Source organism: Hypomesus nipponensis, chromosome 15 (assembly GCF_054491055.1).
Source record: "Hypomesus nipponensis isolate SF chromosome 15, ASM5449105v1, whole genome shotgun sequence".
In the NCBI taxonomy this organism is placed as follows: Eukaryota; Metazoa; Chordata; class Actinopteri; order Osmeriformes; family Osmeridae; genus Hypomesus; species Hypomesus nipponensis.
In genome coordinates, this window is record NC_140375.1 from 14,265,437 (window position 1) to 14,277,626 (window position 12,190).

The window sequence follows — 12,190 nt, forward strand, 5'->3', positions numbered from 1 at the left end:
GAACAGTGTGCTGGCGCTCAGCATCAGTGCTCCTTTGGCGACTGATATCCCGCTGGATAGCTACGCAATTTCTTTTTTTTTAATCAGATTTAAAATAAATACATTGGAATGCATTATTTCTGAAAAGCATCAAGAGCAACGCGTGCTTTGCCATAGGGACCACTTTATAGAAAAATACGTGATACATGAAAGGAGTTGCAATGCTCCACTCAAAGGATATCGTTTTTGCCTTGCTTCTTGTGGGCTCTACAGGTAAGGTTAAGTTTATTAAGATAATTTATAAAACCATGTTTTGCATGGCAGAAATTGATAAAACACTGCGGTTATTGTGGGAATATGTAACGACTGTTCCGACAACCATCGTCCCACACGACCATCGTGACTCGCGACCATTCATTGATGGACTGGCTCGCTCGGCTCCCTTCTCAGGTGCCAGGACAACATTTAATCCCGTTCCTTATCATTCCTGTCAAGTATCTCAGCACTTTAACCGATTATTAAACGAAGTATAACAGCTAAGTATACTGAATAATGTGGGGATTAGCTCATAATATTATAGATATAAATAATTTAAAATCACATCAAGACAATATTTCATTTGGTACAGTCAGTAGCTCTGGCTAGGTAGCTTGATAAGGAGTGCCAGCCAGATTAAACGCAATGTTATTTGCTAGCTACTGTAAGCATTCATCGACTACCGACCACAGGTATACTGTAGTATCCTATTACCCCGGTTTCGGTTACTGCAGGAGAGGAAAGACATTAGGTTCTGCAAAAATAGATTTGGCACAGTGCGTGGTTTCTGTCAGATATTTATCACCTTATTATAACGCCATAATTATTTCAAAATGTCACTATTTCACTTTGTTGTCTATAAATCTAGCAGCTTTACAATTATTGCCTCTTCCTGGCCAACACTCAGTTCGTTAGTGCCAATAGTTTTGTAAGTAGGGCCATCTTGCCTTGCTGCTTGGTTTAAGTCTTCTCAAGAAGTTTGTATCCCGTCTACAGAGGCGTACACAGGGAGTCAATTCTAGTCAGTTTCGTTTGACAGTAATTTGCTCAATTTTGATGTTGAGGCTTGGCTATTCAGTGATTCTGTACTAAGAAGATCAAGGAATTAATTATCAATATCCCTCATCAGAGGCCTAGTATAAATATCTAGCAACCGCAGGTTCCCGAAAAATGATGCTAGGCCAAGATGACGCCATATCTGTTTGACTAACCCTGTAATTGTCAATAGGAAGGAAATAAGCAATGATTTATATCGCTGTCTTGCACCTGTTCACAGTGTTGTTAATTCGAAATTCTGTAGGCTACTGCTAGCGATGTCAAAGAGACAGTATGGTAATGCTCGCACCACCGCTACACAGAACACACATTATGACTCATGTGTGATGTCATGTGTTCACGGTTATGAGTCCAGGCTGGGGGTTCTATCACCCGTGGTGGAGGCTGTGCTTGACACTAGTCAGGATGTAGCCCAACTGTGGTTATGCCATGTCTTGTCTCTCCGCTATGAATAAGGTCTATGTTAGTATAATGGTGCTTGTCTCCAGGACTATCGTTTGCAAGGGATTTGTGTTTGCTAAGGCTGTTGGTTTTCCCACATGAGGATAACACTGTTATTCCCCAATGCCTCGATTGTTAAATTAGAGATGGGGAGATGTTAATTGGCATCTGCAGTTTTTTTTTCATAAGGCCTATCCAAGGTGCAGTAGCAATGCTTTTCAATTTACATTTGCACACCCTTCATGGTGAAAATGGATAGTTTAGGATATGTTATGCAGATGTTTTGAGCGTTAAACACACAAGGGCACTTGGGGGAAAAGAATGCATCCTAGCGTAATCCAATAAGGGCAAGTGTACTCCTCAGAGATTTATCAAGACTGAAGTTACTGGAAACCTTTCTGCATGATGATCTAATACAATTGCTCAGGTGCTCATTAGCAGATAGAAAAACTGGGTAGTTTTGAGAGCAGAATGACAAAAGCACTGTTCATTGTTGTTAAGTAGTATTTTCATCGAATAACTTGTCTTCAGTACCATCCATCATCATTATTAGGTTACGGTCATAAGCATACAGAATATTTGCGAAGAGGTTTTTTTCTATGACAAATTTAATGAAACTATGTTTGATCTAACCCTATTTAAAAATAATTGGCAAAGACTTCATGTAATTCAGAATTTCTTTTAAAAAGATTTAGACCTTAATATCACCATTTCCTACATTACAAAACCTGAGTTGTTCATGGATTTGGGGGCTTTTTTATTTTCGATATCTCGGTGAATAGAGACTGTCCAAGGTGGGAGTGTCCCGCCTGCCTGCCTGCCTCTCTCTTCTCTCTCCCTGTGATGCTGACTGGAGCCGACAGATCCAGGACTCATATAGACCAGAGCAGAGATGTTTGGCTTTCAGGGACTGAATAACATGACATTACACATGCACACACTAAATGCAGAATACAGTGATGCTTCCAGGCACCTTTTTGAGGGACATCCGTCCCATAAGGCTGACCTGCAGTCTGGCCGCCTGCGTACCTGGCTTTGACATTGATTCATCACTGATACAACAGACCGGTACTACTAACCGACAGTCACAAGGTTTCAAAACAGAACCGCATGTGGGTATTATTACATAGGGATGGAATGCTAAGTTAAAGGTTCTAAAAGTTGTATTCATGCTGGTGTTTCATAGATTCTCTCTACCTTCACGCGTACAGGTGTTCCCCCTCACAGTTTTCCCTCCTGGCACGATGGAAAACATGTCAGAGTTTGTCTGACTTTGCCGACGTTTTGTCATAGCAGCAGCTGTCTGCTGAGGGAAGTGTTGCCCAGATTGCATTTTGACGCTTCATATATAGCAGATGCAAGACTAAAACACCGTCGACATCGTCATGGCACCTTTTGACTCCAAATTGCATTATCTTTGCTTGGTACAATCACTGGCAATAAGCCTAGATAAGCACTTGGAAATAGGTTAAACATCTTGTAAAAGCCAACCCGGGGCTTTTAGCTCGCAGGAAACTTGACTACTAGCTCAGATCCTCTGTAATAAGCATCCTGGTGGATCCCTGGACTCACTCATATGCAGCCAAGTCTGCTCCCCAGTTCCTTACACCCGGATATCACATTCAAGTTACATCTACCGCCTCCTTCCTCACGCTTCCTTTCCAACGGGCCTCCCCTCGTTATGATGCCGCAATTAAAAGAGCATGTGTCATGATTAAGGGTCTTATGTTCCAGTGTGGTGCTGGACTTAATCCTGTCTCACCCACCATCGGCTAATCCGGGGGGTTACAGGAGTCATCTGATCCTGGCCTGCTCCACAACAACCCTCTCCAATGAGGCCCAAAGGACCCCAGTGTGATTATGAGGGGATTCATCCACAAGGGTGAAGCGAGTATCCATGTGTTTGTGTGTGTTCATGTGTGTGTCAGCGAGTCTCCATCTCAAGTCTGGCAGAGACCGTTTTAATTTCTCCTCGAGCTAATGCCTGCAAGGCTTATCTCCCGATGTGTTATTGGAGATAGAATATAAACCAATGGCACCATCTCTATGGTGATGAGCGCCATGCATTTTGTATGTGTTGTAAAGAAGTACCATCTTTTGTTTTCATGCTTCAGTGCACAATATGGTGCGTCCATTATTAAAGCACTGTAGGATGGCAGGGGCACGGCCATAACACAGGAGTCTGACACACAGATGAAAGGGACGGTGGTGCCTCAGGCATCGTCTACACAAATCCACACCAGTGCTTTCCCCTAGCATTCCTCTCTGAGGGTCAGTCATCTTGTGTCGTGGGCCAGTTTCCTTGCGTTAACGAGTTTCTTGTGTTTCTCGTGTTGGCCCTCGCAGTGTGTGCACATCAGTTTGTGGACAAGACAGTAGTTAATTGTAACAGAATCATATTTGTTGGCCAGGGCTGTCTGTGACACAGCACCATGTCGCTAGGAGCCACAGGAGAGCCTGCACATTAAACATTAAAACTCAATTATCCTTTCGGACCAGTCACTCGTGCGGAATTCTAAAGGGTACGAAGACACATGAACCCTAACCTATCAGGTCTGCTTAATTTATCAGGTTAGCTCTATAACGACATTAAGCCTGCCCTATACTACTTGTCAGAAGAGTAGGCCAAAAGAAGGATAATACTGCCATATAGGCCTAACCTAGAGTACTGTCAGGCACAAAGACATCGGTAAAAAAACATAAAAACACGTCACTTTGGTACAAAAATGGCCAATTGTTAAAAGGTATGGTTTTTCTAATGCATTATCTGCCCTTTTCATTCATCAAGCTCTCTTCACCGGCACACAGCGACGCACTGTTTAGCCACTCTGCCGCGATCCTATTTGTCAAGCACAACCAACACTGTTGTTGTGTTCTCCATGAATAATGAATGTCTGATCAAAAGGGCATAGCGGTCCTTCCTCTCCTACCTCGGGTTTGCCTGACCACTCTGCTATTCCCCTGAGGAACAGCTCTGGAACATTGGGACTGTTAAGAGAGCTGTGACAGACCTGGTCGTTGTTTTATTCAAGCCAACTGTCTGCTTATGAGTCTCAAAAGAAGACCGGTTAGCAAGGCACCACAGCAGGGAAAATGGGGGAGGCTGGAGACCCATTTAGCAGCCTACTCTGTAGGCTCACCTCCCCAATCATTGTCTTTCTGACGGATATGATGATTTTGGGGGAAGGATTCATCTTTTTGAGGACTTTGTTCTTGCTGCCATGACGAAGAGATTATGTTTTGGCTTCACAATACCTTGTTTGCTTAACTCGACCTCTCGTTTGGCTTCTGTACCCAAATGAATGATGTAAAGCTGTTAGAGGCTACAGGGAAGTTACATTGGTAGCGGGGAGTAAGAGGGGGACTCTAATGTGAGAGGTCCATTACTATGAAATGGCGGGCCTCCTCTCCATGTTGTGTGCAACGTCTGCTTTCTTCATTCTGCCTGGCAGCAGGATTGCAGCCATTAGGCCCAAACTGAACAGTGACGCCTCATCTGAGTCATGCCGGACGGTAGAAATGCTGCCTCATTTTCGAATAGATAGATATTTAGATAAATCTAGATCCTGAGTGGCAGTTAGATCCTGACTCTGCTCGCTCATCAGAGTCAGAAATGTACAAAGGTAAAAAAAAAAAAAAAAGATCCCTTAAAATGTAAACTGTCATCGTAACAATTGCTTCAGTGAGGCCCGACAAATGGCCCCGCAACATTCATATTCGACTAAGCCATGTTTGTGTTTGTGAAAATTCTACAAGAAGATTCTCATCACAGATTAGGGTATGCACTGTGATGCTTTTGCTCAACGGGGCTTGTCTGCCCTCATTTCTTTCCCTCTGTTTATCTCTAATTCTATCTAGAGCCCTCTGTCTTTTTGCCCCACTCCTCTCTTTCTCTCCGCCCCTCCATCCCTCTGTCCACTCTGTTTGCTCATTGTCTCTTCATCTCTCCGCCCCTCCTTTTACTCTATGTCCCTTAGCCTCTCCCTCCCTCTTTCTGCCACTCTCTCCCCCCCTCCCTCTCTTGCTTTCCCGTAGGACATTCTCTCTCTATCTCCCCCCACCCTCTCTCTAGCTTTCCTATAGCCTCTCTCTCTCTCTCTCTCTCTCTCTCTCTCTCTCTCTCTCTCTGTCTCTCTCTCGCTCTGCTCTCTCTCTCTCACACACTCTTGCTCTCGCTCCCTCTCTCTCTCCCTCTCTATCTCCCTCTCTCTCTCTCTCTCTCTCTCTCTCTCTCTCTCTCTCTCTCTCTCTGTCTCTCTCTCATAGCCTCGCTCTCACCCTCCTCCCCAAACGGTCCATACACTAAGTGTGTGACTCATTGCCCTGCTCTGCCTGAAAGCCCCTCTTACTCTCTGGGCCAAAAGAAGCCGGATGTGTCATGAACCCCATCGTGCAGCCTTTGCACGGATGCCATGCAGTGCCATGGCTGATGACAGCTGACAGCCAGGGCATCTGCAGAAAATCATCTTTCACAAACATACGCTCACATAGAACAAACCACCAGAGCAAGAGGGGGGTTGCCTTTTGTTAAAGAGCAGTGGAGCTGAGCACCATTAGAGTTTTTCTAAGTAACCAAGGCTGTGTCCACTGTTGTTTCCCGTTATCCCCCCATAGTTTATTTATGGGCACTGACTACACGGCAGCTTTGAGCAGCTGAGTCTTACAAGTGCCTCAGGGTCGTCAGCCTGTGTTTAAAGCCCCTCTTCACTCCGGAAGTCCCGGCATCCGTTGCCATGGGAGATCCCTACATCAGGACCACCCCTCTCTCTAGGAGGGAGGGAGGGCAGGAGAAACAGGAAGTGCGTCAGACTTGTTGTTGAGAGCCGTGGCCGAGGGTAGCGTAGTGCGTCTCATTCTGCCTGGCCGCCCATGATAAAACGTGGCGAAACACATTCTGACTGAACAGGGTCAACTCTGGTTCGCTGTCTGGTGACTTTATGATGACATTGCAAAAGTGTTGCATGATTGTATTCCTATCTCAATATGACCATATGGATTGAGATGTCTCGCCTCTTAAAAATCAATGTGGCTTGAATAAAATAAAAAAACATGTCATCTGTTGCAAATGTGTTTTCTGTTCAAACGTTACCAGGACGCAAAGCTTTACATTTGATGAAAATTTATGTTTTTGTGATATTCGATTCAAAATATTTTGTGGGGAAAATATTTAATTAGCTAGATTCTGTAGTGATGTTGTGGTTGAAGATTTTCCCTCTGTTCAAACAATGACTGCCTGTGAGGTGAGTTGGAGGGTAAACTGTCCCCTCGCAAAATAACCCACATGAAGTAAAGCCATATTTTTTATATTCCAGAAAATGACACCCTCTAACCAAAAGATAAATGGCCTTACGGAAGCCCAGCTCCTGACTTGTATATCAGCTGTCTGTGTAACGCTGTGTGGACATGATTCATGCCTCAAAAGTGGAATATGGATGTGAGAAAGATGAGAGGAACGTTGTACATTTCTGTTCCTGTGCTTCTCAGGTACAATGCAGTCCAGGGCTTGAGTTGGTATGACTACAAGATTGTCCGTCTGGTTAATGCAGAGTTAATTTAATCCTTAGCTTTGGGGGGGGGGGGGGGGTATTTTGTCTCTATGCGTGAAGAGCTGTGAAATAGAGATTAAGGTGAGTTCAGACTGTTGGATCTGAAAGCTGCTCTTCAGAGTTCCAAACGGCAATGACAACTTCAAAGTCCAACTGAAATACTTTTCATATTGGATGGTATAAAACAGATCGGAGACATACACGCTCTGCTTGTCCTGTTTGCTTGAGTAGCCTGCTAGCTGTCCCTAGAGTCTTCATTTCAATCAACATGAGGGAGTCAGATGGCTGAGCGGTTAGGGAATCGGGCTAGTAATCTGCAGGTTGCCAGGTCGATTCCCGACCATGCCAATTGAGGTTGTGTCCTTGGGCAAGGCACTTCACCCTACTTGCCCCGGGGGGAATGTCCCTGTACTTACTGTATGTTGAGCTGGATAAGAGCGTCTGCTAAATGACTAAATGCAAATGTGAAAATTCATTGCATTTGGGGAAATATCACAATTTCCATGGTGATTGTGTTGGTTTCTGAACCTGGCTTATATTCATACTGTCTAGACTCTACACTCTACAGTCTAGAGTTATCAGCCATAGCTAAGAGGATCCTAGAGCTTCCTTTTGTATAGTGATCCTTAGCACAAGTCAAGTGAATACACCCTAATCATTTGATAATAATCTGGTTATTACAGTATTCTACCAATTGGCTGTGATTAAATATATTTATTATTAAATGGTGTCGGACCAACAGCCGGAACGTTCTATTCCTCTCAGGATGGGAATCCTCAGTGTTTAAATGCGCAGTACTGTTGAGCGGTGTGTATTGATCTCACAGGAGACACTTGCAAGCAGTGGAATATACTGTTCAACTCTCTGGGGGATAGCCTTGTTCCCGGTTTATTTTTATCACCCTGCTTGTGATTGGCCAGCAAGGTGTATTGTATCTCGTAGCGTGTGACGGGGTGTCTGTGTGCCATCTGTCCCTCTTCGTAGCCTCTAACACCAGATCCACGCCTAGCCTGTGTATCTGGGCTGCAGAGTCCAGTGAATAGTGTTTGGGGGTCCCCTACAGAACCTGTTGCTAGCCATTTTTAAAAGACGAGTGTCCGTGAGATTCCACTGCATCTAGGAAACCTCAGGGTTTCAGGCTCAGCCACCGCACACGTGCACAATCCAGGGTTTAAGGACCAAGACAGGCAGGGACCCTGTTGTAATACTGCTCAATAGCGTAATCCTGACCAGGAGAAGCCCTCTGTAGAGCGCCGCGCTGATCTTAAGGGGCTGGGATAGAGTATAGGCACGCCATCTGTTTGCTGGCTTCACTAAAGGGAGCAGTTCAATATGTCCCCGCAGGACCGGTCTGCCTTTTTCTACACACACACAGCGGGATTAGAACCTTCTACCTCATGTGACCTCAGTACTCCATTACAGTATACTTGACACACGAGACGATTCTTTTCATCAAGGACAATCCCGCATACCCGCCGTATTGTTGGTGCCCTGTCTTATTTATCTGAAAATGCATAACAGTCATTTAATTGCCCTGCCAGGATGTTGGTAGCGCGTCTATTATGGGCTGTCACTTGACCCTATCACACATACAGTACTGTAATATAATCCCCAGCCTATAATCACATACTCCCTGATCTGTTTCCCCAACCTGTCTGTCGAGGACATGAGACAGTACTGTACCTGTAGTTCCTGAGCCCAACTTAACACGATAGAACTTGTTGGTTTGACTTGGACTGGACAGTAACTCAGCTCTTACTGTAGGCTGATCAAAGTTCTACCAGGGCCTCAGTTAGTTCGTCTGTCACATCGGAAACACATTTGGGAAGAGTCTGACGGAGTTGCCCAAGAGCACACATGTCCTGCTGTTGGAAGTATTAGCATAATTAAAAGTGGCGTGGATTAATGACCAACGTCAGGGACAGCCTTGATTAACACAGCATGCTAACATGCCGCAGGATCATACTAGTCATGTGCTACAGGACTAAAACAGCTCCTGGGTATAGGCTTTTGCATGGAGAGTTGTCACGTAATAAACCTTTTCATTACCCCATTTTAGTATGGGAATTAAGTAAATCCTATGACAATTTTTTCATAGCCTGCAGAGCAAATATTATCAAATGACTAATTATAGGCCTATCTCTTACTCTCTCGCTAAGGGACAGAGATCGCGTTCATCGCTTCTTTCACTGAACATAATTTCCACTAGAGAACTATCATAATTCCTGGGTTAGCTCATTTTCAACTGTGGTCTTTTAATAAGGGTGCCGTGCAATAAAGTCTTAGCGCTGTGTAAAGGAAGGAACCTCACAAGAGCTGGGCGAGGGTGGAATGAGAGGTTGATCGTACGGCCAGTCCCAGGGGGATTTCCTGCCTTACCGATCCATAGTTCACAAAGATGAATGGATCTCATTAAGGAGGGACTCCTGTGTGACTGTGGAGATGGAGCTTCTCTCCCTGAGGTGAGACTCTCACCCTGGCCCTGCTCACTGGCAAGGGGAGCACGCTAATGCAGGAGCTACGGTAGGTGTCGGATCTGAAATCCATATTTGACACTGATGCTTTATGCATTCCACACACATCCGAATAGTATTTGGTGGATTATGGGGCAACCTAAGGAGGTTCACTGCATAGCAAGGGATTGCTTGCGTGAAAATCCCAATGTTATTAAAACAAAGAAACCGTCCCAACAGGATTGACATGGAAAGGAAATATCTCTTCATTTTTTTCATTCTTTTTTTCTCCCTCACTCTTTCTCTTTTCTTTTTTTTTATCATCTGAAATCGAAAAGCCAGATGGTTCTCTCCTGAGAGATTTTGATTGCCAATCTGTTGAGGACCATCAAATCAATGGTTGTGTTCATAGTGTATGAGTTGTGGTGGTAATGATCCCCAAAGTACTGATGTGTGCTCCACTGGCAGACATTCGGCCTCTGCGGGGGGTCTCTACTTAAAGGGCACTGCTACATTTCCAACTTTGCCAATCATCTAGAATCCATTCCCTTGCTGATTCATGCACTGTTCTGAAATTCACCTGGTCTCTTTTTGAAAACGCCTATGCAGTTACGTAAGGGAATGAGCATGTTTGACTAAGTCAGTGAATCATCTCACAATCTGAATACCTTTTCCGTCAGCTCAGTGGGACAGTTGAAGACTCAAATTGGAGAGAAGCGGCGACAGTAGAGGAACAAAGTGGGGGTAAAAACCATGAACAACAAACCTTGTTATTGTCCTATCAGGTGTGTTGGAGTAAGGAAACATCTAAAACGTGCAGGACAGGGGGTCCCTGAGGACCAGGGCTGAAGACCTCTGCTCCACCCCCATTATGAGTGCCGAGATGCAGGGTCCTCTCACGTCCTAGAGCTGCCTGTCTGGGTCTGTCTGGATTGGTGCTCTCCCTCCCATCGACCCACCCCACTCCACCCCACCCCACCCCACTCCACCCCACCCCGGCCCCACCCCACCCCACCCCACCCCACCCCACCTCACCCCATCCCACCCCACCCCACCCCACCCGACCCCACTCCCACCCCACTCCCACCCCACTCCCACCCCATCCCACCCGACCCCACTCCCACCCCACCACACCCCACCCCACTCCCACCTCACCTCACCCCCACCCCCCCTGGTGGAGGCTCAGGCTGGCTTATCCGGCTCGCCCAGGCTCCCGTGCTGAATGGACACACAGAGAGATGTGTGAGCCTCTGCCAGGCCTGGGGATCACTGGAGTCGCAAGCAGCTTGTGGCTGAGTGGTCCTTGTCTCTTCTCCCCCTTTTCTCCCTCTGTCTCTCTCTGGTATTACAGTAATCAGCAAAGGTGGTGCATGACTAACCACTTATTTTGTAGAGCAGTAATGGCTGGATCTCTCTTTTTTTTTTTTTTTTTTGGTGCCTTAATGGCCAGGCCTCGTTCTCTGTCCGCGAGCAGGGCAACTGTTGCGTAGGCTGCTGTGTTTTGCCATGTGAGTTTGTCGTGACTCGAACAGAGTGAAAGAGATGGAGGGGGGGGGGGGGGCGCCACTGTGATTAATTGCCAGGAATGAGTCTCTTCTCTTGCGTTCTCAAAGCCCAACAGACTTTGGTGACTCAGCCGGTTCACACAAACATGTTGACATCTCAATATTTGTAAATGTCACCCAGCCACTCAGACGGCTCTGTGCTTTGACGCTGAACAGGATTATGAAACAGCAAACCAGAAATCTCACACCTAGGAGTCAATCCGTTCCCTTCACTAGTCATGCATTTCATGTCAGCCACAGCTCTGTTTTCGTAGTCTGCAAATGACTGCAGGAGTCAATTGAACAAAAGCGAACTTGGGTGGGGGGGGGGTGTTTGGTTCCGTTTGCTCGCTTCAGAGCACCTGCTCCCCCCATCCCCATGCTGGCTTTCCACTCCCGAAAATAAGGGCTTAGGTGTTGGTGCCTGCAGCCGCCCACGTGCTCAACCCTCGGCCCCAACCCAACCATTTCCACCATGATTTATTGATAAGAGACATAGGCCCCAAATGCCCTGGAGCAACTTAGCAGGATGGAATGAAGAATTGTGGAAGATTGGGTGTTCTGTTTTTCTCCCAGAGAATTTCCCTCCTTGTCTTCATCGAGTGCCTTCCCTGCCTCTCTATTTTTCTCCATCTCTTTGCCTCCCCTGCCTTCCATCCTCCCCTGCCTCCCTGTTTCTCTCCATCTCTTTGCTTCCCCTGCCTTCCACCCTCCCCTGCCTCCCAGCATCTGCCTGCTTCCCAGACCTAGTGCTCAGCCATCTAAATGGCGTCTCATTACGGAGGGAGCACAGCGAGGCGTGATGGGCCGCAGACGCGCTCCTCTCCGACTCTCTGGGTTTGCGTTGTGCTGCCACACAGCAGAGGCAGATGCTGCGGGGCTCTCACTCTACACTGCTGGAACACGAGCGGATTTCATTGGATACATGCTGCACACACTGCTCTGGGTTGTGCTCATTGGGTCACTGCTAATGTTCGCCAATGAGGAGAAGAATACCCAGCCCAACATTAAGCAGGCACACGGGCGGCAGGAAGCATCCCCTTCTCTTTATTGTTTGCACGTACACAAACCGTCTCAGGAGCGGGATGTTTCCAGGATGTTTATGGTACAGGACACGTCCGCTAAGACGTGAGGT

General features: G+C 46.4%; 1 protein-coding gene across 6 annotated transcripts in view; it reads left to right on the forward strand.

Annotated features, from left to right (window-relative positions):
* Window positions 1-12,190, forward strand: part of ncam1b (neural cell adhesion molecule 1b) — a 45,746-nt gene continuing 33,556 nt past the window's right edge. For all 6 annotated transcript variants that reach the window (XM_084673745.1, XM_084673747.1, XM_084673748.1 and 3 more), the window contains exon 1: window positions 1-252. In XM_084673745.1, coding sequence (XP_084529871.1) covers window positions 186-252 — 67 coding nt within the window. In that variant the 5' untranslated portion in view covers window positions 1-185. The remainder of the gene's footprint in view (window positions 253-12,190) is intronic.